Source organism: Antennarius striatus, chromosome 14 (genome assembly GCF_040054535.1).
Source record: "Antennarius striatus isolate MH-2024 chromosome 14, ASM4005453v1, whole genome shotgun sequence".
NCBI lineage: Eukaryota > Metazoa > Chordata > Actinopteri > Lophiiformes > Antennariidae > Antennarius > Antennarius striatus.
Window position 1 is genome coordinate 10,023,159 of NC_090789.1, and position 27,778 is coordinate 10,050,936.

A 27,778-nucleotide genomic window follows, 5' to 3' on the forward strand; every position below is an offset into this window, starting at 1 on the left:
TTAATTTCATGTTTACGTGCGAGGACATCTTGTGCCTCTGTAAATGAATGATCGACTGCGTCTCTGCCATTGATTTAGACTGGTAAAAATAACTTACTTGACTAAATTAACTGTGACTTAAGATATTTGCATTACCATTAGGCAATAGATTCAATGACAGGTAGCACAATTCAGTTTTCCATTGTCATTGTGTACAATCTGCTGCTAGAAAAGTGTAGCTACTCTTCAGGTCGAAAAAGATGAAGTCTTCAAACACACTACTGGGTCTCTGTTATTTGATTTTCCTTGTTAAATGTGGACCTAACCTTGTTTTTTCAAACCAAATAGTGCAGTCATTCCTTCTGAGTGTTAAACCAGAATCTCGACTGAATAAAAAAAAAAAGAAAAAAAGGTGCTATCTGGTGTGTGGTGGAAGATGATAGAGGAGGAAGAGGATGACGCAAGAAGGAGCCAGGATGTGTGAGGAGAAAGAAATGGGTGCCGGTGATGGGGCGAAGGGTAAGGGTCCGGGAGAGTTAAGGGATAAATGAGAGAAGGAGAGATGGATGAGGTGCAGAGAGACAGAGAGTTAGAGTTAGAAGCATGTGTGTGTGTGTGTGTGTGTGTGTGTGTGTGTGTGTGTGTGTGTGTGTGTGTGTGTGTTGGGGGGTGTACAAGGCTTTATTTAGTGCATGCCTGCAGGTGTTGCCTAGTAACAGAGAGGAAACAGATCGAGGGAAGAGAGCTGGAGAGCACATCTCCCTTTATCTTTTTCACTCATTCCCTTTCAGCTCCTGGCCTTCCACTCTTCCAAAAATCCCAATACAGCACACATACACACACACGCACACGCACACGCACACGCACATGCACACACACTCACACACACACACACACACACACACACACACACACACACACACACACACACACACGCAAAATGCAAAAGCCCTGTGACTAATTAGCAGTCAGGATGGCTGCTGTCCTCCTGTCAGGAAGAAGATGAGGACAGGAGTTAGAGACAAATTAAGTAGGAAAAGGAGGCACCAAGGTGAAAGAATGCAGGGAAACCCTCCTGTCGAAGAACATCCTCCAAGGTTGTTGCCATAGCATTTGTTGCTTTGCTAGACGTGCTGAACATTTTTGCTCTGTGAAGGATTATTTATGACAGTTCCTCACAAATTCCTACCAATATGATGGATTTTAATGACTGATTTGCGTGTAGTGCCCCAAAAGAGAGCTTCTAAAATGAGTAAGGGAAGCAGCTCAATAAAAGACTCGATGCGCTCCATCCAATCATAACCCTTCAAGGTTACATTAAGGGCAGCCTGGGAATGAGAGTGTGTGTGTTATCGACTGGTTACTTACGGCCTTGTTGTAAAAATACAGAAGCTAACAAATCAGGTGTAAAAAAGAGACAGACAGGAAAGTATTAACTCATATTTTTGTGAGTCATGATTAAAAAAGATCCTCCTCTGTCTATGGATGTGATCACTGATTCATGGATGTGTTTAATAACTGGACCACCAATAAATGTTGAAGTGTTTTGTTTTTTTTAACTTTCTTTTAGCTATTATCAAATGCAAAAGACTACTACATCCTAATGTTTTCAGGGCTGCAGTGTGTGACCGCTGTTTGCTGCTCATGTTCATGCATGCATGTCTTTGCGGCCTGGGAAAGGGTGTGCTTTGCATTTTAATATCCCATCCCACTGGCGACATCTACAAAAGCTTTTCTCTCTTTCTCTTCTTTGATTTTCCCTTGCAGTTCCTCTCTCTGTCACTGTCTCTATCTTTCTAAATGCCCTTTGGGAGAGGGGGATCACCTTGTGTTAAATCCCACTTTCAGTGAGATGCGAGTCCTTTAAAACAACTTCATTGAATTTAAAGCTAACATCATGTATCCTGTCTTCAAGGAGCTCATTGAGAATCGATGCTGTAACTGTGGTCAGAGCACAGCAGTCGACATTGATCAAATTATTCAAAGGTTGACCCTGATGGACATGCGCATGCGTATGCACATGCACAGGAGTCGAATTGATCCAATCCAAAAAGATGCCTGGCTTCACAGAGAGTTGCATGCTGGTAAAATAGCTGATACAGGCTAAAAATAAAATTTTCCCACATGCACGGTGCCATATAAAATATTTATATTGAGCTACAGTCAGTTAAGAATGGCAAAGATGCTACAGAGAAAGAGGCAGAGAGGGAGGGGAAGTAGTTGCGAAAGCTTGCGGTAGCCTCCGTTCCAGTGTGGGAGCTTACATAAGAGCTAACTGCAGTTTTAAGGGGAGCACCAAGCTTTACACTCCCTCCTTGAGTCACACCCCCCCCCCCCCCCCCACACACACACACACACAAGGACACACACTCAAAGAGTTCAATAGAAAAGAATGGCAGGAGGACAGAGCGGATTGATTCTACTCCTTCTCCAGTGGCCGGGATTTATCAGCCCTTTGTGTCCCACAGCCTACTCCTACTCGTGTTCTGGTTTTACAGTTCATCACCCGAGGACATAACATCTGAGGTGATACGAAATACTGAGACTCACAGTTACATTAATGTAATTTATTGACAAGGATCTATCAAATTCAGTAAACAAATCCTTGGGAGGAAGATGTAACGTCTGTATTGCAGGGGGTGGATGGGTGGGAATGTGCTACAGGGGTGTTTAGCTCTAAAAACAAAGAAAGCTCAAATCCAAAGGAATGTGTGAAGAGACCTCGTCCAGACTGGCTGCCACTTTTATATGCACCAGTGCCGTGCCACTGATTTGGCTCCTTATTGGTCTGTGGCCCTGCAGAAAGTATAGTGACAAAAGCAGAAACACTGTAACGAAGAAAATACTATTAAATATTCATTTGCATTGATTAAATTTTACTTTATTTGGATGCAAGTCTACAAATAGTTACTGTGAGTATTATTATCTTATGCTGTTCATATTCTTCTTCTTTCAGTGCACTCCATTACTTCTTGGGAAGTTTTCAAGAAGGAAATTTTAGAACTTTTTAGAAGGTTGTGATTAACTGATGCCCAAGCTAGCGTAAAATTAAAGCTGCAGGATTTTATGCCATCATTATTCACAAGACAATGACAGATTGTCTTCCTCAAAGGGGAAGTCATGTTTTTCATTCATTCTCTTGAGGGCGAGACAATCGCTAATTGTTTTGTCTTTAGCCGCTTTTCCGGATCCTGGTCTTGGGTTTAGGCTGGAGCCTAACCCAGCTGACTACGGACAAAGGCTGGGTACACCCTGGATAAGTCGCCGGTTTATTGTAGGGACACATAGAAAGACAAACACCCACAATTATACCTGCAATTGATTTATTGACCAAGTCACCTAAGTTGCATGTTTTTGGTGGAGGGAGAGAGCCATAAAACCTGGAGAGAGCCCAGACAGACGCACAGAGAACATACAAACCATACAGAAAGGCACCGGGTGGGATTTAACCAAGGACCTTCTTGCTGTGAGGCAACAGTGCTACCAACTGCACCACCTTGCTGCCTTCTGATTGTCAATTTCAAACATATTTATTCAACAAAAAATCTCATTGGTAAGATTCTGATTCACCAGTGATCTTGAACAACTGTTTTTTGAGAGGCACAAACAAAATAGAAGTGTTTGAATAAGTACAGTATATGCTGTTCTTTTATTTTGGGTGTAGAGCTTAAAAGGACTGTATCTTAATCTTAGGATAGCTAGCATTAGAACTGAAAAACCAAAAATGTCTGAGGCCTTCATGTGTCCCTCATGTCAGTTCAAATCAATGTTGGTAATATTATTTTGACGTTGTGCCATAATCACACAAAACACTGACATTGACCTTGGCTGTCCCCGGCACCCGAGGCTCGTTATGTAATCTGGTGGGACATCATGTCAGATCAAACAATCTGCTTTAATTCAAGACCGATAACAATTATGCCACATTAAGACTTGGCTTTATCATGAGCTCTGAAAGCAGAGTTAGGATTTTGAATGAACATTAAGAGATTCCAAGGTGCATCTGGTGCTTACTTCATACTCTTGGTCTAGTTAGAATGCTTTATGCTTCTTTTTTTTTCTTCCATGGAGAAATTTTACACTCATTCTGCACAAAAGAGTTCAGAATGCAAACAGGTTCATTTTTGAAGCACAGTTTCCAAACACAGGATTATTTCTTTGAGAAATTGTACATATACACCCGGAATGATGTGAAATTGAACTTTTATTTATTATGAATTATAATAATTATTATTGTTTGCATTTAAAATTTGGTCTCAGTTCAGCCTCAGAGGAATATAAGCTTAATGTCCAGGGCATATCTGAACATATCTTGCATATGTAATGTTTACGTACGCCTCTATATTGCTTGCAGTTTACATTATCACAGTTTTGATATTTGTTCATAACTGACTGTCAGATGATACACTGAAATAGGTCACTCATGCAAATGCATTTCATTTGGAAGAGTTTGGGGGGGTATTCCATTTCCTGATTGCTCAGTGTGAATGACATCATCAATCAAAGAAATAAAAATCATATAATCAATACATTACAATAGAGTTAGTCACCTCTTTGTGTAAGTCCTGTTCGTGTGTGTGTGTGTGTGTGTGTGTGTGTGTGTGTGTGTGTGTGTGTGTGTGTGTGTGTGTGTGTGTGTGTGTGCTAAAGGGCATACTGCAGTGCAATATATTTTTAATACCCCAGTAGGGCAGATGAACAGGGTCAGTATTATCTATATGTGGTCTTCCCTCACACATAAACTCTGTCTTATCCATACATTTGTGTATCAGCAGAGTGAAACAATTCATTATTTAACAGCGTATGTCCACAAGAGACCCCAGTGTGTTGAGCAAAAATACATAATGCATGCAGCCCTGCGCTACTGAAATCACTTCTTTGGTGTCCCTCACAGTCCACAACAAATCTCCCTTCCCTCGGCCGTAACCACGGCATCGCATATACACACACTATTTCCTTGTTGTTTCTCATCATGCTGTGGAGAGGAAACCGTTCCTATGATTTTAAAAGAGCATGCCATCATTGTGGGAGTTGGTGTGTTGAACATAATACATTATGTGTGATCCAAACATAAAAGATTCAAAGACAACTCCAGGATTTCATGCCGTTTGAAAAACTGCTACATACGTGATAAATCGACATACGTGTTGAGAGACAGAGCGGATCTATAATTCAGCACAGGCTTTTTGACGGCTTGTCCCCTGAGATTACTGGCCCCTCTGCCTTGTCTTCTCTGACCCGCTTTACAGCCCTTTCCGGCTGCTACTGATCCTCTTGATATTAAGAGCATCCGCAAATTGAGCAGCAAGTGTTTCAGAGTGACACTGTTCAACGTGTCTAAAGGTGCGAATGCTTGTGTGCACAAAGCAAGCAGCATGTGTCTTCTGGACATCTCTCAATGTGGTTGATCTCATATGTTGTCATTCTTGGAAATGCCCATGACATTGTGTGTGTCAGCAAGGATGGGGCAGAGGAAATGGGAGATTCATAAATCATGTCTAATGAAGCTAATATAATTCAGATGGAAGGGAAAAGCTCATAGTGCCCTATGGCCTCATTACAACCCCTCTCCTTTATCAAAATCCTCCTCTTTCAATGTCTCACCTTGCCTCGCAGAAGATTAGTGCATAAAATACTGTAGTGATAATTGATGAATTCAATAAAAATTGTGGTCTCTCAGTGATTTTGAATGAAGCACATTCAATCTCAACCACATTTATTCATATAGTCGACTGAGATTGTTTGTCTGTTACCCCTATGGCTAAGATTTAGCAACTACTGCCAACTGTTTGAAGACCAACATTTAATATAGGTGAGTAGAAAATACTGTACACACTGGAGATGTACAACATACTAGCATTTGAAATGTTAATTAGACACACTTTGAATTTAATGTGTGAACAGTTTGGCCTCACAGAAAATTCGAGGGATATTTTTCAACTGACCATATAAATACTGCTGAACTACGCACCTTTGAAAATAGTTTAAGAAAAATGTATTTTTACCTTTGGCCTGATAGTTTCAGAAAAAAGTTGCCTAACATTAATAAGCTTAACATTTGATGTTCCTCCAGCTACTGTTGGGCACCCAGTTTCTGCTAATAAATGATATTCTTGCTGTTGCTACACTAAATTCTGGCACTCAGACAATAAATTGTGTGGAAGGTATTTTTTTTCCCTTAAGGTAAGAAAAATGCAAGATGTCTTAGTTTGATGTGATAATTGAAAATAGCTAACATAATCATGAATCTTATATTAAATTTCTGCCAAAAGATCCGATTAAGGGTGGCAGAAAATGATGCTCACAGCTCTGGTTTCCACATTTTTTTGTTTTTATATTATGTTGAATTAATATTTACAACACAGACTTGTTGCCTTTTTAATCCAACAACATTGAATGTTTCCTTCAAAATAAATGTACCATATATAGAAACAGAAAACTAAGGCAGACTCTCACGACATAATCTCATCACTGTGTTTTTCTTTTCCAAATAATATAAACGGTGTCCTTCGGGATGTGGTGTTATTGTTGTCTTTTGGAATAAAGCCATAACTTGAATAAATAGAACATATATATGAACAATTTTGGTCACCCTCCTCAGCGCTTTCTCCTTCACCTCCCACTGCCTCTTTTTTTATTCTGTCTGTTTTGGATGTTGTGTGTGTCGAGGTAACCTTCAGGGGACTGAGTTTTGTCGTCTCACAATTGAATAATGAATGTTTTTGTCTGTCGCTGCGACTCGAGAGTAAACACACACACACACACACACACACACACACACACACACACGAACAGGACTTACACAAAGAGGTGACTTTTTGTGTGCTTGCTGTGTTAGTCAATCAGCAAAATGAGGCTTCACTTCTTGCCCTGCTGCCCTCGGAGTATTCGGAATGGTGTCATCAATATCTTGCTCACTCACTCTGATGCACACACTGCTTCATCTCTCTCCCACACTAATGAGCGTAAGGGAAATATCAACGAGACAAAAACAAGAGTGCTCAGGGATCAATTAATTGGGATCTGTCAGCAATGATGACAGCAGTATGTGTGTGTGTGTGTGTGTGTGTGTGTGTGTGTGTGTGTGTGTGTGTGTGTGTGTGTGTGTGTGTGTGTGTGTGTGTGTGTGTGTGTGTGTGTGTGTGTGTGTGTGTGCATCAGGATGTACGCTCATTTAATATCAGCACATTTGCATAGTTCAGCAGATGTGAGTGTTGTCTAACACCTGTGGTGTTGTGTTAACTGGATGCTGGCTGAAGTGGGCTGTATTTGCTGATCAGACACAAGATGTGAACATGAAACTAATCCTTCCCTGGAGTGAAATTGACATATTCCTTCCAAAAACGTATGCACCTGTGCTTTAAAGGCCATGTTTAGACAAGGGTCTAAAAGATTCTGTCATAGCAGGAAAAGCACATGTATAACAAATAACAGCGACTACATCAGTACGCAGACTCGCACAATACCGGGGTCCGGATCTGGAAGCCCTGGATGGATTGCACTCACCATTAAGTAATTACTCATGGATTGTTAATGATTTGTTCACACTATGATGAGTCATTACATCATCTGTGAGAGGACATATTATGTTAAGTGTGAATAAATGCCATCCCTGAAATGACGCAGTGCCAGTGTGTCAGCTCTTGTTCTGGAATCTGAAGGTCTTTCTTCTTCTATGTGTGTATGCATGACTAACCAAAAATAAAATGTAACCACATGCAAAAGAGTGTAGTATAGAGAGTGTAAAGATAATTTCCCCACGTGGGACAATGAAGTGGACTTTCTTCTTATAACAGACTTTTTTTTTTCTCATCACCGTCTTGAGGGTGGCTGCATTATAACAACTGTCTCAGTCGTCTAGAGCCAGAGAATGGAACAGCTAATTCAGATCACTTAAACACCCCATCCACACATGTGTTGAGAATATGTACAGTAGTTTACTTGGCAAAATGTATGTTATGCCTGGTGGGAAATGATAATCCAGATGATCCCAATCCCAATCAACCTGCTCTGTAATTCTGTCACTGGTTTCTCCAGAGTACAGGTCTGCATTAGTCCTCTGCTCCGACTGGAGGTGGGTGGAGCCATGCAGGATTTCTATGACATCAACATGCATCAGTAAGGTCACATGACGTTATCTTGGTAGACAGTGTCTGTGTGGGGCTTGTCATGTAAAGAATTCATACACGTCATCGAAACTAATATGGCTTGACATTCATTCTTGCATGATGTACTGCTGCTGACTTCTGCTGGCCTAATATTCAGGAGATACTGTACATTATGTCTTGCTCGTGCTGCTTTAAAAACATTTTTGATTGTTATTCCAAGAAAATTATATCAACATTGTGACGCTAATATTATTCCTTAGAAATCTAAGATAACACTGATGCTGTAAATAAGTCTGTGGTTTAGACAGAATGTCAAAATGATTATCATAATTAAAAATATAAATGGACCTATCAGGAACATTAATTTGATAGGTCATAAACAGTGTCTGAGTATTAGATGTTATTACACCCAACAGATTACAGGAGATCATGTTTTTATGCTCACAAATACACTATGATAAGACTGGATGATTCCAAATCCAAGCACTGACCTTGGTGAAATGAGAAACGGGGTTGTCCTATCATATATGTGTTCATTTAATTCAACTTTTAAAAAAACTACTTAACTGTCAGATTAAGATGGAGTCCAGTCTTAATTTCTCAGCATGACCCCTACGCATGCTTTCTTTGACTTAGAGTCACTTGTGTCAGTTTAGGACGACCACTCCACGTACAGGAAGAAAGGTGTGATTCCATTCAGCTGGAGCGCATCTGATAAAATCTCTGGGAGTAAAGCACATACAGTATCGCTGTTCTTGCTGAATATGGTAGAAAAAGTGTGGCTGCAGTAAATGAAAGTAGAGCAGTGATGGGGCCATGCTGAGGACACAGCAGCCTGAAGTGGGTCATTAAAATGTTAGTGCAGCAACAAACAAAGCCTCCAGGTGAGACATTAGCTCGCAATGCTAATGTGAAAGAAAACATCAATCAGCACAGTTTGAATAAGCTGTAACTTTTATTGCACATTCCTGTTTGGTCTTGCAGTGACCTTTCACCTTTTGAAGTTTTAAGAACTTGGTCTCGACCAAACACTCAAGTCAAGAGGGAAGAAGTCGCCCACAGTAGCTGATCACAGGTCAGATGTGCGCATTCCCTTTAGAGATGAGATTTCGACGCATAGGGAGGTCATTCTGATCGGAGATCCGAGACTACGGGAACAGATCTTTGTATTGACTGCATTATTCTTAAAACCAAATCTTGAGCAGGACCAATGGGGTAGGGGCAGTAGTGACATCATTGAAGGGACTAGGAAGTATCTACGGGAGCATATCATACACACACTCCCAACTCCTTCTGTAGTCTTGAGGCTTTAAATTCTTCTGCCCTTCTGATCTCCCTGAAATCTCCCCAAATAAACACACCTTCCCCATCACACAAATACGTAGGCCATCATTCTTGGTACGTTGTTTTTTTTTGTTTTTTTTTTACCATCTCCTCATTTTCTTGTGACGACACCTGCAACATGCTTCAAATCTTCATTTTGGCAAACCACAAATAAATTAAAATACAAACATTCATTTAACACAATGTAACATTTTTAGGACGCTCTGAAAGAAATAAGAATTATACATACAATACAGAACCCAAATAAGAAATTAAAGAACAATAAAAGAGAAGCATTTGCATTTGTTTTTTTCCCCAGGGTTTTTTTTCTTGCTTTTCTTGAAAAAAAGATATAGAATAGCTAGCTACCAATCACATATCACATGCAGATATAATACAACATAACCATTTTTCCCAGTTTGTGTCTGTGAACTACCAATCTAAACTATATCACAAAATGATTCTCTTGAAACCAACTAACACTCACCCTTTGAGATATTTTGCCTTAGTAATAATTCAGTTTACAGTCTTTTTTTTGTTGACAAGCCAAGAGATCAGTATACAATCGACCCTGCGCTGAATCGCCAAATTAAAAGAGGACTAACAAGCTCTCACACATGATCACATACCAGATGGTGTGCTGCATCTTTTTTTAAATCTTTTGTCTATGTAAGACACATATTTGGTCACACATGCGCACAGACAGACATTTGTTATCGACCAGGACGTGTGACGGGGCGTTGGAATGTGGCACAGCCTGATTCACATGTGGCAAACTGGCAGCCTGACTCTATTTCAAACATCCCAGAAACGAACGGCATTGAGCTGCTCTTGCATAACCCCAGTCCACTCACCCAACCTGCTTTCTCCCTTTTGGTTCCTGCATCCCCGTGAAAAAACAAGGCGAGAGCGAAAAGTGACAAAATGTCAGTGCGGTGCGTAAGGTTGGACATCCTCCCTCCTTCTGCTCCCAGCTGCTCTTCTCTAATGACGCTCTGCTGAAATGTCAGACCAATTAGCAGCTATCCCTATGACATTTAACTGGCAGATAGCAAAACAAACACGCAAGAATCCTGCTGGACTAGTCAGACAGGTAGTCTCTAGCTCGTAGGCACCCGATTGATTGAGACTGGCATAGCTGCAGTTGCAGACTTGGTATCAGATTTCTAAGAAGTCCTTTTAAAGGTTGGAACTCAGGCACTTCATACCTCTTAAGCAATCACAGCTGGTAGAGCAAACAATATCTATCTTCAGCCATTATGTAAGCCACCTGACATTTCCAGAAGCATAGTGATCAGAGCTCCCACAAGTCCCTCCTCTCCCTCTGTTCCTCTTCTCCTCATCCTCTCCTTCCCTTTCAGCAGACATCAGTCAGGAGGGCTCTGAAGTGTAGACTCCTTTAAAGCACCACTACATCTATGACGACACTCGCGCCCCCGTCTGTCTTTATCCTTTATCCTTGGGTGTCTCACCGATGTCAAGGCCGCAGGTGTAGATGTGGATTATGTGTGTTTGTGTGTGCGCACAGCTTAACATCCGGAGCATTATTCTACTGATTTCAGACAGATGAGGTTATGTACATGTAGACATGGAGTCGCAACCACGCACCCATTTACAGTAGTGACCATCAGCAGCTGACATACAGTAGAAAGTGGAGCGAAAGCAGCACTACCTTAGGCTTTCGTGTCCTATACAGTAAATCAGAGTCATCTTTGTTTAAAGGGTTGTCACCCTTCACACACAAACACACAGACTCATGCACACACACTCACACATACTGAGGCTTGGCCTTCAGCTGTACCATCTGGTATCTACATCATGGGAATTACAGGACACTTCCTCTCTATGCACACACACACACACACACACACACGCACGCACGCACGCACACACACACACACACACACAGAGAGAAAGAGTGATAGACTGTCATTCTATTTATCGTAAATAGTCTGCACTGAGCAACATGTAACTTTTATCTCTCCATTAGAAATCAATATCCATCTATGCAACAGTGAGCTCTAAATTTAGCCACGACAGACGGACAAAGTGAACTAGCTAGCTAAGAAAGAGAGACAAATAGCACGAGAGAGAGAGAGAGAGAGAGATAGAGAGAGAGAGGAAGAAAAAGAGAGAGACTGCACAGCTTCATGTAAATTACAATCTTCATGTTGCATTGGACTGTGAGCAACGGCACAGTTGAAAAAGAAAAGGGAAATGAAGGAGTGAATCAGTAAAAACACCGCTACACTGCTCGTGTATTAAACATTAACAGCTTCATTTATATGTAAATGACCCGACATCTACAGAGATGGAGGGATGTGACGCAAATTCAGTGCTGTAGATAAGGTTGTAGAACGGTGGGGTGGGGGTGGGGGGTGGGGTGCCAAGGGAGAGGTGAGGGGTCGAGTCTCATGAGACTTCATTCAGTAGTCTTTCACACGGGTGTCCACACGGTTCCATGTATTGGACTGCATGTGCATGGTTGTGCATTAAGAAAAAAAAAAAAAGAACTCCACCAACGGTAACCCACGGTCCGATGCATGTGCACACACTCCTTGGTGATATCTGATGGACTGACAAACACATTCACACAGAATATTCACACATAGACACACATCTCTTTCTCAGGTCTTTCTGAAGGGAGTGAAGGACCTCAGTGGGTCAAAGAGAGATGAAGGAAAGTCGCCTCTTGTTGGATGAGTGATGGTGACGGCGATGTGTCTGCTCTCGGAAAGTCTCAGATGTGGACAAATTGAAAAATTCAGAAAATGATCACACAGACACTTTTAACAGCAAAAAAAACTCTTGTGAAACAGCAAAAGGTGACATTGAAAGATAGTTGAGTTAGCGTGGTGTGTTGTTTTGTGTGTCGGCACTAGCTGGCCTTCCTCCGGCTAGCGTGGGGATCGGAGGGTTGGTGGCCGGGCGCTCAACCATCGGAGACGGGCGGGGACACCCAGCCATACTTCTCGTGGGTCTTCACCAGGGACTTAAAGGTGGCCTCTGCTTCCTTTCGGCTGAAAGCTTTCTTGGACTTCCCTGATTTCCTACATATACGCCCCTGTGAGGAAAAGAGATACAGAGGGAGAGGAAAGAAGAGATTTGAGATTTTAGGGTTGAGTGGAAAGTTACAAAATACAGAAGCCATCAAACCGATTGCTGATGGGACAAAAAACACTATAACCCATTCCCTCTTCAAGATTCGGATGTTGTGCACAATCACCATTCACATCTGAGCCATACATGTTCTATCATCCCTCTTAATCCCATTGGGGACACTGTAGCACATAAAAGACAACTAGTTCATGTCTTCAATAACTTCTTGAGGGATTTTAGAATTCTCATGATGAGGGAATTACTTAAAAACATAGCTTACAAACTGGATATTTCAGTATGTGTTTCTGTTTGAATTCAACAATTTCCAAGGCTAATTTATGTCCGATTCTGTTTTGTCTGGTTAAAATATTCAAATACTGTACTGTATGGTTGCATTCAAGTAGCTGGCCATCGATCACGAAACACATACCAAGTGGGACCCATGACTACAGTATTTTCTTAAATCTCTGGCTTAAGTAAAAAAAATTAAAACAAAACTCTAAATCATGTTATTGTTAATTACATTTATAACACCCATTCACTGTGATAAACTGGCAACTTATCCAGGGTATACCCTGCCTCCACCCGTAGTCAGCTGGGATAGGCTCCAACATAACCCGTGACCCAAATCTGGACATGTGACTGAAGACAAGATGATTACTGATTATCTCGTCTTCAAGAAACTGAATGAATGCCACCCATTGTTTGGACTAATGAGTGGACATAATGATGAAAAATGTCCAAATCAATGACATGATCACAATCATGATGTGACCAAATGTCTCATTCAGTCCAAAAATTAAAGATTATAACTTTGTATGACTACATTTATGCCATTGCTGCCATTATTGATGAAAAAAAGCTGATGAATACCAATATGTTATTTTCATTTCATACCTTTTCCTGTTGACATTGTTCTTTTTTCTCATACGAAAAGGAAATAATTGTAGAAACATTTGAAAAAGTAGTATTTCTCTGGATATTGTCAGATTAATAAAGGATTCTCTCACTCACAACCATCACAGAAGTACAGTTTCATGATTTTTCAGAAAGACAGACACATCCTACAAGTCCACATTTGATGCAGAATGCACAGCCACGGGGGACATTGTGACATGACTAGTGGTCCGAATGTAGGTTGACCAATATTAGATCAATGTTTAAAGACACAGAAATGGCTTTTAAGATGTCAGGTTCAATCAGAAGTGAAAATATATCCTCTGCTCTTTTGCACAGTGGGGAAATAAGTGAAGACTAGAGGTGACTAGAGCGCAAAAGGATGGTTGTAAATATGACAGAAAATAAATATATAAGCATGTAGCCCTATCGTGTGAAAAGCATCTCACTCACTCTCTACCCAGCTTTCTGAAACCCTCCCTACTTCACACACTGGAGCTAATAATAAATGTGGATGGGAGAAAAGGGGGAAAAGTGTTGGTGTCACCTGATAAAACTGATCATTTGGTTAAAATTAAGCCTTCCCTGAAAAACAGGGCGTTTAAAGCTGGATAGAAAAAGACAGATTCCCATGATAATGCAGCCATGACAGGTTGGGTGATATTTATTTCTTTACACTTTGAAGTGCATCATCCTCTATACAAAAGTGCTTAACACCACAGGCCATGTCCTCTGGTCATACCGCAGATATACTGAAGTTTCAGTTGTAGTGCCCCCAACACTATTCTGCTGCTGTGTAATATATCAGGTGCTTTACTGTATTTGTTTGCACACACTCAGTAACATTGCACCACTTCCCTCTGGCCAATATGGCTCTTGGCAGAGAGGAAGTGGCACTGAAGCCACTTCATTCGAATGAAACCAACCCGATGGAATTGTTTCAGGAGCTGAGCTCATCTGCATGCTGCACTGCAGTACAAACAAATATCAGCATACCTTTAAAGCTTGGTTTACACCTCAGGGCTGCAGCTTGGCTGTATGGTTCTATCTGGTTTCACGGAGGGGCGGCCATTGTTCTGTAGCACCACGTCTTAATCACAAGACAGCAGGCGTGAATATGTTGTTATACATCTGTGTGAATGATTTGTTTTGCGGAAAGTTACACTTGGATATTGATGCAATACTTTTTCATGTGCTTATGTGCTAAATATGTATCTACAGTGGTTAGCTTAGCAGTTAACGTAGCTTAGGACAAAGACAAAAAAAGGGGATAAACCAGCCTGGCTTCATCCAACAGTAAAACAATCCCCCAGTACCTTTAAAGCAATCTGAAAACTGTCACAATCTAAGCATGTCTGGATAATATTAGTAAGGAAGCATGAATTTTGCTTAACAAAATTCAAATAGAAAATTTGTGTATTCATGAAAAATGGCAAATTTTCATTAGTGCCGATTATGCTTTTACTTATTTTAAATTACTCAAGTTCAACAAATCAAAAAATTGACAGTTCCCTTTGAAATACGCTGACTTTTATTGGAATAATGTAAGAGATTTTTTATCCACATTTCTGGTCAAACAACTAACCTCTTGTGTGATAATGCTAAAATAAACAAACCATATTATATTTTAGGAAAACACCATAGAACTCCACGTTTCTCCATGCTATGACGCAGATGAATTCTCCCCTCCCGTGACACCTGATGGATGAACAGTATGTCCTATTGTGAACATGATCGGCTATTTTTGGTCAAACGTGATGCAGGGTATTAAAGGGAGATGAGGTGATAATACTGAATGATCTGGAGATTAGGGTTACAGTTTCCATTCCTGTAGGGACGCCGGCTGCGTTTCACTTTCAGGGTTTAGTCGGTGTCTCTATCCCTTATGCACACAGTGTCTCTTTTTGTCGCTGCTTTCAGTTTCAACCATTATTAAACTCAATCCCTCTTTTAAATGTTTGCCATGAGAAATCTATTGTACTCATATTTTGTTTGCCATCCAAAACAGAATTGAGACAGGTCAGGATATATGTAATTACAGGACCGGTATGAAGACAAAGATGTCATTCTGGAAGCTGATGATACTGGAAACCAGAAAGATCTACCCTCATTGTCAGAGGATTCGAATTTGCATAATCAGAGTGAGTCTTCAGAGAGTTATTACAAGCAGCACTACTTAGGGACTTGCTTTTTTGTTACTGACCTGCGTGAAAACACAGCCTTAGCTTTTTTTCCCTACAACTGATTTACAGCCTTTAAAATGGGAGCTTTATAATGTGCATATCTTCACATTACACCACATGGTTGCTGTCACCACCTCAAAATGGCAGTCTCTGCCTTGGCTGGGTATCATTAAGGCAATTCGGCATTATTTAAAGAGATGTGATGGATGGTGATGGATGGGAGGGTGGAAGTCACCCTGACCCGATCATCTTGTCATTAAACCATCTACATAGCTTGTTTTTTTCCGCAAGTGCTGGAAATTTCTCATTGTTTCAGTGTGTACATCAATAAGAGGAAAACAGATAAGTCGAACAGATGAGTTTGAATGACAGTACATTTGTGAATGTGTGTGCAAAAGTCTATCACTTCAGCAGGAAGGGGAAATGAATGAATTGAGCATGAATTGGTGCCATTGTCTTTGCAGTCATGTACAAGAATGACTCAGTTTGAAGCATCCAATCATGGCTAGAAAGAAGAAGTAAAAATATCTGCTTGGGAGAGAAGGAATGGACTAACAAAGGAGTGTGTGTGTGTGCTCAGTTGAATGAGCACCCCGGGCATATACAGAGCCATGTCAGTGTTTATCTATTTCAGCTAAGCGCCTGCTCATTGAGAGGTACACACTCATGTAAAGTGGCTGCTGGGTAATCGTGTGAATGGAGATCAGTCAATGAGCAGAGCAGGCAAGGCCCCAATGCATGTCAGTGGGAGGTTGCATAATGCAGACATGTGTTTAAAAGGGATAAAGATACAAGGATCACTGTCGTTGTCATCCTCATCAGATCATCAAAGAGAGAGCTGTGAAATTTGGGATCATTAAAGGGTGCTGCTCTTTTCTTGTTTTTAAAAAAAAAAAAAGTTAGGGTTCACTGTACAAAAAAGAACATGATAAAAATGTATTCCTAAAGAGGAACAGAGTCTATCATAGAACAGCTAAGCGGTATACAGTTTTATGTGACTGCAGAGGAATAATAAAAGAAATCATCTTCAGGAAAAAGTCTGAATTTAAACTGGATGTTTGGTGAGAACTGCTGTGCTTGAGATGGCAACAGGAACACGAGTTCACACGATCCATTCGGAAATCAATATGGATCCCTTAACTATTGACCAATCAGGAACAGCCAATCATGCTCATATTGCCATGTGTTCATTTAATTTAGTCCCAGCCAGAGTGTATTTTCCCAGTTTCCAAAGGGACATGGCTGCAGCGTAAGCACCACTGGGAGTCTACTTATAGATTCTGTCCACTTACCTTGTTAGAAATGTAGGATCTCTGAGGCTTAAACCATTCAGGTGAGAGTAAATCAGGATATTAACTGTATATTTCTGTCAACCATCAGCTTCTTTTGTTTGTAAGCTCCAGAGGTTTAAATACCATCATTTGTACTGTTGAAACTGCAGGTAAGTGACAGATCAGTGTTAACCACTAATTCAGACTCTATTTTTGATCCATTCTTGTGGCAACACAACTTAACATCCTAATCATAACCATCTGGTTGTTATGCTTCATGCAAATCATTTCAAAAATAAGAACTTTAAACTGACACAGAAAGAAAAGTTAAATTTAAACCAAAACAAGGTTTCAGCTACTCGTCGTTTGCAGTATTAACATTAATTGTACACATAAATCTTATTAGAGATGTAAAGTAAAGCATGTGGTAGGCAATGCATTGCAGCTAATATTCTAATGACGATAAAGCTAAATCACACTAGTGCACTTTCTAAATGCTACTTTATAGATAATTTACTAAAATTGTTCCAGTTACAAAGGAACTGATTGTAAACTTGTCCGAATTTACTACACCAGTCAATGGTTTAGCCACTACCTGCTTATTGCTAAATGGCTTAACTCACTGTCATCCAAACTAGATTACAGTGTGATTGTAGTGTCTGCATGTCAGATGGATTAACTATTTCCTCATAACAAGTAATCTTCTGTCACCTTGTATTCTTGTGTGTTTCCGCGTCACTATCTACATCTACATCTGCAGGAGAAAACACACAGGTCTGTTGCTGTCACCATTTTGTCACTGCCTGTGTCCTGTCGTGCCAAAGGAGAGTAGAAGCTTCTAAACAGCACAGACCTTTATTGTCAAAGTGAACCACTGTGCAAGGATGAATTCATTTATTCAGAGCATTTAGGTTTGTAACCAGTTTTGTGTAGCTCTGTTTGTCGTGACGAATGAGAGAAGAGCCAATCTCCCTGAAAATTAGAATGTGAAACACATGCAAGTCTGCAAAGGCAAACATTCACAAAAGAGGCACAGAGATAAAGAGATGCACACACACACACACACACACACACCACACACACACACACACACACACACACACACACACACACACACACACACACACACAGGAATAATGAATCAATATTGTTTCCATCAGCAAACTGCAGAAGGGAGACACTGCAACATAATTAGGAGCACTGCAGAGCTGCTAGCTCATCTCCTCAAGCAGCAAATTTAAGATGCACGCACACGCACACACACAGACACACACACATGCACACACACACAAACAAATATAAAGCTATTCCTTTCTTTCTGCAGTGGCTTAAAATTTTTGCATGTCCTCTCTCAATAAATGTGTGATAATGACATGATTCTGGAAAAAATGCTGTTATATCACCAAAGCCAAAAGGCACTAAGGGTCGGTGTCTGGGCAGGAGATTCCACTGACAGGGCTGTCATAGAGCTGACGTCAAACGACAGAATCGGTGGGGGAGAAGACGGAGAATCTTACGATGAAGCATATCGCACAAAAGAGGCCATTTGACAACTCATCAGAAAACAGTAATTATTATCTGGTTGAAGCAGTTATGGCCTGGGGTGTATTTTGTGATTCAGTCTCTGCCATTAGAATTGCAGTGCTATTGCTGTGCACTGAGGATGTGAAAAACAGATCTGACAGTATTACATAATCTAGTCCATGACTGAGTGCTGCTGGTAGGTAGGCAACCTGCTGCCTCTTTTTATTCATTTGTCTTTCCATCCATTATCATGTGTCGAATAATTTCTTCCTCCTTTAGAATGACATAATTGGAACACAGAAATTGTGAGACTGTGTGTGGCGAATTTCTCATTGCATGGCAGAGTGTCTTTGTTGTCAAAGGATGCTGATTTATGAAGGGAATAAAAATGAGAGCAGACTTTGACTGCATTGAAGAGCTGGCTTCAAGGAGATACTGAGGGTCACGCTGTATGAAATGGCCGCCATAAAGTCACATAAAGATTCATAATATTCAAAATCATGGGGTTCACTCGTGGCAGGGAGGACGTGTGAAAGAGCAGCCAGGAGGCATACAAAATTCACCTGTAGCTCACAGGAGTGTAAATCAAACATGGTGAAAGCAACGATTGGGCTGAGTGATTCTGACAACTAAAAAAAAAAATCACCACTGTTAAACTGATTTTCACTTGAAATAGATTTAAACAACTCTGCAAAAGACACACCCTCCTGGACATGAAGGATATGCGCGTAAACGTGTGTGTGCGCGCGTCAATTACGCATGAATATCTAAGTGGACTCGCTGGAATCCAGTGCGCCCCATTGGCTGAAGGTAGATCTGATTTAAACATGACGCGGTATGGTTGATGACGTTTCATGCAACGACATTCACCTACCGGCCCTTCCTCCTCTCACCTGTCCTTTTACGAGGCTGGCCGCAAACTGCCTCATGACCGCCTCCACCGTGTAGGCGCTGGACCATCCGCGGGGCGTCAGCAGCTCCATGCATATGGCCCCGCCGTCCAGCACGTAGCCGTTCTCCAACCGGGGCGTCAGGACCCGCATGAACGGTGGGGAGAAGGGGAAATTATCTGGAAAGGTGACGTTAAGCAGTATGAACTCGGTGCTGGTCTCCTTCATGTCCTGCCACAGCGCCGAGTCCTTGTCCACCTGGTGCAGCTTGACGTTCCAGTCATACAAGTTGTCCTCCACTAGCTCCACCGTGATGAAGTTGTCCCCTAACCTCCTGATCTCCTGTAGCTCCTTCATAAGTCTCCTCGTCCGGACCTGGGTGCAGTGCTGCCGGTGAGGTGCCAGTGATGGGAGCGAGGAGGAGGTGCTGCTGGCTTTACTCCCACCTCCTCCGGTCTGCTGCCTTTCCTTTACATCCTTACCCTGCTTATCCTTGCCGGACGGCTTGTCCTTGCCGAGCTGGTCCAGCTTCCTCGCCTTGATCTCCGGGGTGCTCAGGATGTTGGTGTCGTTGGCGGTCTGACAGTGTTTGTTGGCGTTGTTCTTCTGGTTCCCTTTGGTCCCCTTTAACGAGCCTTGGTGGTGCTTTGGGTCCTCCGTGTCTCGGTCGTGCAGGCGGATCAAACCGATCTTCCGCAGTAGAGTGGCCATAATTTTATAATTGAAATATGTTTCTCCACCGATCCCCCCACACAGGGGTAAGATTCACCGTTTCAAGCCGATTTCCGCTCACAGAAAAGCTCTTTAATGACGCTGATTGTTAACCTTGTTGTACCGCAATCCCCCCTCCGTTTGCTGCAGCCTCTGGATCGACACAACCGGGGGAGCCTCTGCTGTTTTCTCCTCAGTGCAGCATCTCGACAAGGTTTGACTGGAGACAAAGCAGAAACACAACAAAATGAGAGATTAGCAGTAACATGATAATATTTACGTCAGAACAGGTCATTGGAATTCAGTGATTTTTCTCCTATATCATGTTCGAGACTGCGGTCGTTCAACGATAGGATGATTCATTACGCAGAGGCAGTGAGGTGATCATATTTTAACAGAGGGCTGAATATAATATAATCACAAAGAAAATACGATGGGAATAGAGGTAGAAGAAGAAATATCAAAAGATACCTTCAAACCACGTTATAAAATTGCAAGGTTGTTATAACGAGATTATAATGACTAATGATCCCAAGAGTCACGACTCCTACCGCAGACACATAGGAAAACTAATCTGTAGGCAAATAAGATTCACTAATATAAATATTAGAAGATCACAAGAAGCCTGATTATATAGAAGCCATTAAAACCCAAAATGGAAATAATCTGAATACCACAAAGCATGAAGTCACTACAAGAACCCTATGCGCCCAGGAGAAATCCCAAACAGCACTATAAATCCTCATCATGGGAAAATCATATATTTCTCTGTATGCGTTCTTCCGCCTACACACTCAATATTAGAACATGACTCCGACACCAACCCGCTCCTACCGTGGATGGGTGAAATGTGTCTTATGTCCGTAGAAATGTCCCGTTATGTAAACCGGACACCGATCCGGCAGTGAGTAAAAGACTGAAATGGTTCCACCATCCAAGAGACCTGTGGTCGTTTGGGGGATGAGGTGCCAAAAACGAGAAGCGATTTTCAAATGCTCGTTCAGCTGCCGGAGCTCCAGCATTAATAGGAGAGAGGACGGCGGAGCCTCCGGTACTCTGTCTGCTGTCAGCAGCGACACGGAGCGGCGGTTTCAAAATAAAAGCATGTGCGCTAGTTTTCATTTGGAGAAAAGCAAGATTAGAACAAAACAGTACGTTAATGGAGGTATGACATATTTCCGTTCAAATCGGTAATAAACTCATATAATGAAACTCCACATTCATTGCATTCAATACTGTGGCAACATTTAAATACTAGTAACAATTTAAAATGAACAAACGACACAATGAAATATATTTCAATCAGGGAAAACAGCATTTACAGACCAGATCTTATACAGTACCAAACGCGTAAAATAATAATTTAAAACTCAATGTACAGTTAATATAGGCTACATCACCATTCTCATGTTCAATTCAAATTATGTTAACATAGTCTTGGTTTTATTTCGAAGGCTTGTGATTTATGTCCTGAGTTATTCAGAATAACTTTATGGAAGTTGGTGTTGACGTGCTCACCTGTAAGTTGACTTGTTAAGCGGTGAGAAAATATTTTAGAAATCGTTACATTTTAATGAACATTTTGTGTCAGTTTCTTTTTTCGTTCAAAATGAATTCAGCACAAGTGAATTAGCTATCACTCACTGAAAGTCACCATATCCTCTTAGAAGTCCCCAGCATCAGCCTTTGTTTGGAATAATTTTTTTAACAGTGTCAATTGATAGACTTTTCGTCCCATAAATATGTTGCAAGTTTTAAATCGCAGACTTAATTACATCGTTCATCACCGAATGTAATCTGGTCATAGATCAGTCATGAAATCAATTTATAAATATTTAGGGCTCGCAATGTACTTCATATTTTAGGGGTAAATTTAATGACACATGCAGTAAATAACTAAACTAAATGACTGACGCTGCAGTGCCATCCCAATCGTGCTCTGGTCTCACTAACGTCACGACACTGAATAGCATCGGTTAACGACAACCTGCCATTGGCTGTTACCAAGGTAGCAGAAGCCTAGCGATGTGATTGGCTGTTTCATTGCCGCAAAGCACCTCGGAACTGCTACTGTCGTAGAGTCTGTGTGCGATATAAACAGCGTTTATTTGACAAAGGAAATATTCCGTATTGAGTTATTTCTGTCATTCTAGCTATTTAGTGGCAGGAAATAAAGATGGCCGAAAAATTTGATAATCTGGAGGAGTATCTGGAGAAATTTATCGAGAATATTCGACAACTAGGAATCATCGTCAGCGACTTCCAACCTAGCAGTCAAGCAGGGCTCAACCAAAAACTGTGAGTCACGTTATATCGAGAGAACATTAACGTTAAGAATTTTTATATGAACACAACAACATGCGTTTTTTTTTATTTTCTTGTCAGAAATTACATGATCTCTGGATTACAAGACATCGAGAAGTGTCGTCAGCAGCTTCATGAGATCAACGTACCGCTGGAGGTCTTTGAGTAAGTAGCATAACCGAGATAATGTTATTTACCTTACACCCATGCTGCTTTCTGTAAAGGCTGTGTGACTAAATGCACATTCAAATTTATTGTGTTGGGAGACTACATGAAGTTTTTAGTTAATGTCACATGTTACCTCATCATTTTTGTCTCTATATAATGCTGTACCAAACCACCGTGTTCATCTCACACTCTGTTGTTTTCCAATAAAAACAGTGCCACAGATCCATAGTTAGGTGATTTAAGAATGTATAAGTCTTCATTTGTGCTCCATTGCTTCATCCCAGTTCCCTCCACAGATATCTTTTCTTTTGATTGCAGATATATCGATCAAGGTCGAAACCCTCAGCTGTACACCAAGGAATGCTTGGAGAGAGCCTTGGCAAGGAACGAGCAGGTTAAAGGAAAGATCGACACTATGACGGTAAAATAACTGACCCAATTATTAATAATTTTACATACTTCCAAAGTTTAAAGGATAAAAAGATTATTTTTAATAACTATCTTAATTGTACAGAGAGTCACATTTGTGTTTGTGCAAGATATTGTGAGTTAACAGCTAATTTGATAACATTTTGTGTGAATGTGGGTCTTGGATCAATAAGTTGTTATAATAAGGGTTGGCTTATTCAAATAAGATGACATACCCATGTAGGAAAAAACTGTTAAGTAAGAGTTTTGGCCTCTGTCCCCAGACAGTGTACACTTTCGCTATTCACAATTTCAATCACGTACAACTGATAATATGAACGTGATCCCTCAGCAGACAAATATTTGTTCTGGGGATGGGGGTCAACTATATATGTGTGACAACACCCAGTTAAGACTTCAGAAATAATAATAAAACGTCTGAAACATCTCACCCATCAGTCAGAACTGAAGAAGATTCCTGGGTCCGAGGTGAAACATCGTTAGACCTTAAATAGAGTCCAGTTACTTCTGAATCAGTCTTTGAAGATTATAGTGACCTGGATGGATGAGAATAGACACAAGCATCACTGTTATAGCGAGTGCTGTGCACTAGGTGAAGTCATACAACCACTGATGATCTCCTTGTGATGATTTTATAATGGAATGAAAGTGTTGTGCACACTAACAAGTATGGCCAGTGCTTCTTTTAGGGGTCCAGTGACACATGTTTGATTCAGGAGTTTGTGCTGACATAGTCTGGAAGTTGTTTTTTAGTTTTTAGTGACAGTGGGGTTGGCAGAGGTTTTCGCTTTCTCAGGATTTAAATTTTGGCAATACAAATTACTGAAAAACAATGTACTCAAATATGGTATGAACTTACTTGTATTCTTACTTGTATAAAACAAATTATATGAATAAGTATTTAAACTTTACTATTGAATTTTTCATCACAGAAATTCAAGAGCCTTCTTGTCTCTGAGCTCAGCAAAGTCTTCCCAGAAGAGATGTCTAAGTATAAGGCCATACATGGAGAGGATACCCCTTCCTAGTAACAGCAGCATGACCCCTGACCTTCAACCTGTGACTCTCAAAATGAAGCATGAATGGAGTTCGACTGAGCAGGATTCTGTAGTTCCCAGCAGAATAAGATATCAACCTATGATTTTGTCCCATTAATATTATGATCCTGTGCTTGAGAAGTTTGATTTCTACTCCGCAGCTTGAGTGACAATATTTTCCTTTCGTTTACATCTAAATTTCAGTTATAGAAATGCAAAAACAGGTTCAAAGAAAGGAGGATATACTTATATATATGTATATTTTTTTTGATCGACAGATTTGTTTTTTTCTCTGGCGATACATTTGATTTCTCAGCAAAAGTGATTTCTACAACAACGTGAAAGAAGGGTCATGAGCTACAAGTCACTTTTCTGATTCTGCATTAAGGAATTTAGTCCCTCACCTGTACATATATTTTTATACTCTTACACTCTACTTTTTCTAATGCTTCCTACTCATTACAGCATTCATTTGTACCACACTCAGTCTGCAACATTTTGTATGAACCTCAGGTTTCTCATGGCAAAGATTAAGAAATGCAAATGTTATTTGTTTATTATGTGAAATGAGTCATTATTTGTTACTTGTTTGTAATATAAATTTTGTTATTACATGATCCTCAGTTGAATGTCATTTTTTGTCCGTTTCATTATGATTATGGAAAGAAGACTTTTAGCAGCCAATTCAATCAAATAACTTTTGTGGTTTGCATGCCTTAATTTTACACAACGATACAATTTTAGAAGATAAATGCACGAATACCAAGTGTGCAAAGTAAAAAAAAAAATTCAGACAATACAATACAATACAATTGTAGGTTGGTGTTACAGTCAATAAGACCAACCTGTTTATTTATTTCTAAAAGCTGAAGCCTTGCTGTATCTGACTGCTAAAATGCAATCTTTCCATCTTTCTCAAGAATAACTTACCGGTGGGGAAAAAAAAAATACTGCTAATACCCACAGAAAAACACGTTGACTCTGAACTCAAAAGAGTTCACGTAAACAGATGAAACAAACTGGGTTAGTGGGTAACCTGGAGACATGACCTACATGGACATGCACAGTTCGCTCATCTCAGGTGCCCTCTTACACATTGTAACTACCCTGTGTAGAAGATACAGTTCCTGTGAAAACAGACGCTGCTGTGTCATGGGGCACATTATAGCCCAACAGGCCTCGTCCTGCTGGGGCTCGATCGCTGAGACACTCCCCTCTGATTCTGGAGGCCGATCCTCAGGGACAGAAGGAGGGAAATGAGGCCTGTTATTGGTTTGTAATCTATGCAGGGAATACAGACAGCCCTCTCCTCTGGCTGCCACTCGTCCCTTGAGGGTTTCTGAACACACAACTCATTTTGTCACCAGTAGTTTAGTGAGCACTCAGCCTCCATCTTGTAATGGGAGAGGACAAGAGTCAAAGTCAGTTTAATGTGTTTCATTCTACCCAGGCCGTTTTAACACAGGCATGGAGAAACTACTATTCCAGCTTTGTGCTGAAGTCTGGTCAAAGCTAAATGTACCATATTTGATACTCTCAACCTTTAAGGATTTTGATACTTCTACATCATGAATTTGACATTTCCCCCCAAAATCCTGATGTATACATTCACTCACGTGCACCTGTGTTTTACATTGGAAAATGTTATAGATCTAGTCATAATTATAGAAAGTAAAGCTCATACAGTATATAAAGTTATATATATATATATATATATATATATATATATATATATATATATATATATATATATATATATATATATATATATATATATAATATGTATATAATATATATAACATATATTATATATATATATATATATATATATATATATATATATATATATATATCAAGAGCTTTTGGATAACCATGCAATCTTTCCATCTGAACGATGGAAAGATATATATATATATAAAGTTTTTAATTTGTTTTTTGACAAATTTGTGAGAAGGTTCCCTTAGACCAGTGCTTCTCAATTATTTTCTGTTGCTCCCCCAACTCTCTGCCATGACTATAAATAATATCAGTTGTCTATAAAATTGTTAAGTACACCTCTGCATAACATTGTATCCTTATTAACATTAAAGAAAAAAGGAAAAAAGAAATATAGGTCAATTCATAACAAAGAATATTTTTATTAACATTTTTTAGTCTATAACAGAAAAGTTTTAAGAGCATCAATTTGCCTTAAATTAAAAAAAAACCCAACAACCTTGTTTCAACTGTAAACATTTTTGACCAACTTATTACACCATTTGGTAAAGAAAAATAAAATTACAATCAATAAATTAAAAAAAAAAATTCAGATTCAGTTCAGCAACATTAACTGAGGAGTACAATATATAAAACACTTTAACCAACAAAACAAAAATGGATAAAACAATTAGTGTCTGTGTACTGTAAGTTCTCAGTCATCCAGGTGATGGTTATCCAAAAGCTCTTGAGTCTATCCACTGGACATTAAGAAAGTTCTGGAAGACGTTTCGTCTCTCATCCAAGAGACTTCTTCAGTTCAGAAAAAAATGAAAACTGTTTGTGCCCGGTTCCAAACCGGGGACCTTTCGCGTGTGAGGCGAACGCGATAACCACTACACTACGGACACCTTCTTCTGAACTGAAGAAGTCTCTTGGATGACAGACGAAACGTCTTCAAGAACTTTCTTAACGTCCAGTGGATCGACTCAACAGCTTTTGGAAAACAATTTGTGATTTTTTTTTCACCAAAATTAGGTCAGCACATTTAGGCAGTGCACAGATTTTCGGGTTTGAAGCATAAAACTGAACTCTCAGCTCCTGCTCTATGTTTCAGCTCCTCTGCTACGGTGGGGGCTTTTGGCACTGAGAAGTTTGGTACTAATCCTTTCCTCTTTCAGCAGGAGTTTCACGCAGAATACATTGCCATTTTCTATCATGATCCCTCTGTGTTCTCTACAAAAAATATAAAAAGTATAGTAATAGCCATGACACTCTGAATGACTGGGAACTGCATTAATTCATTTATTTATTTATTGATAACTACTGACAGACACATTTGATTGATGGGCTTTAACCCACTGAATTTATAGCATTCTTTTTGTATACCCCGCCTTTCTTTTTCTTGGCGATTTTCCTTTTGTGCTTGGCATTCATTGGCTTTTTGTGACACAATCCTTTCCTGTCTTTCAGTCAGAGTTTCACTCAGATTTTGTTGCAGTTTTCTGTGTTGTTCCTGCTGTTTGGATAACATAGCAGATGCCTTACGCCATATTGTTCACGTGATTCCTTGTGGCAGATGCTTTTGCGCTGTGATTGGTTGGGTGCTTGATTGACAGGCAGTGGGTGAAGTTGGTGACAGCTTGACACCATGAGACTTTTTAAGTGAGCTTATTAAAATATATAGGTGGGAGTATATATATATATATATATATATATATATATATATATATATATATATATATATATATATATATATATATATATATATATATATATATATATATATATAATTTTAAACGTAAATGAGTTGATCCAAGGGAGACCCAGGGGTTAGACCAATTCAAAATACTGTCAGCCTGATTTTATTTTATAAGAGAACGTACCAACAGGAGCAGCAGTGTGATACATGAAAGACACTGCAATTTATTTCAGATTCTGAAATACATTTCTCTCCTGTCATCCTTATTATCTTGAACAAGACACAGTATTAGACAGAAGCAACACATTTCTTATTTATTAGTACACTTTGACCACTCCATCATGACTAAACAAAGCATATGTGTAAAAAAATGTTAGACATGTTTTACGGTTGCTCACACGTTACCTTTACCTCTGAAATTCTCACAAGCACCAAAGAAAGAGTGACAACATCAGCAA

General features: G+C 40.0%; 2 protein-coding genes across 3 annotated transcripts; one reads left to right on the forward strand and one right to left on the reverse strand.

The window, feature by feature from the left end:
* Nucleotides 1–2,612: 2,612 nt before the first annotated feature.
* On the reverse strand, nucleotides 2,613–21,873 carry ube2ql1 (ubiquitin conjugating enzyme E2 QL1). 2 transcript variants are annotated; one of them, XR_011038051.1, is made up of 4 exons: nucleotides 20,820–20,993; nucleotides 19,278–20,205; nucleotides 10,265–12,474; nucleotides 2,613–2,775 (listed from the first exon to the last, which is right to left on the reverse strand). XR_011038051.1 is itself a non-coding variant. In XM_068333891.1 (3 exons), exons 2-3 carry the CDS (start codon nucleotides 19,983–19,985, stop codon nucleotides 12,343–12,345), a joined length of 840 nt encoding a protein of 279 aa, XP_068189992.1. In that variant the 5' UTR covers nucleotides 19,986–20,205; nucleotides 21,630–21,873; the 3' UTR covers nucleotides 9,039–12,342. The 2 variants fall into 2 exon arrangements, 1 of the variants encoding a protein (XP_068189992.1); XM_068333891.1 differs by lacking the exons at nucleotides 2,613–2,775; nucleotides 20,820–20,993 and adding an exon at nucleotides 21,630–21,873 and having other exon boundaries at nucleotides 9,039–12,474.
* A 174-nt stretch (nucleotides 21,874–22,047) lies between these two features.
* Nucleotides 22,048–24,540, forward strand: med10 (mediator complex subunit 10). Its single transcript, XM_068333416.1, has 4 exons — nucleotides 22,048–22,283; nucleotides 22,371–22,454; nucleotides 22,776–22,878; nucleotides 23,819–24,540. Exons 1-4 carry the CDS (start codon nucleotides 22,162–22,164, stop codon nucleotides 23,912–23,914), a joined length of 405 nt encoding a protein of 134 aa, XP_068189517.1. The 5' UTR covers nucleotides 22,048–22,161; the 3' UTR covers nucleotides 23,915–24,540.
* The last annotated feature ends 3,238 nt before the right edge of the window (nucleotides 24,541–27,778 follow it).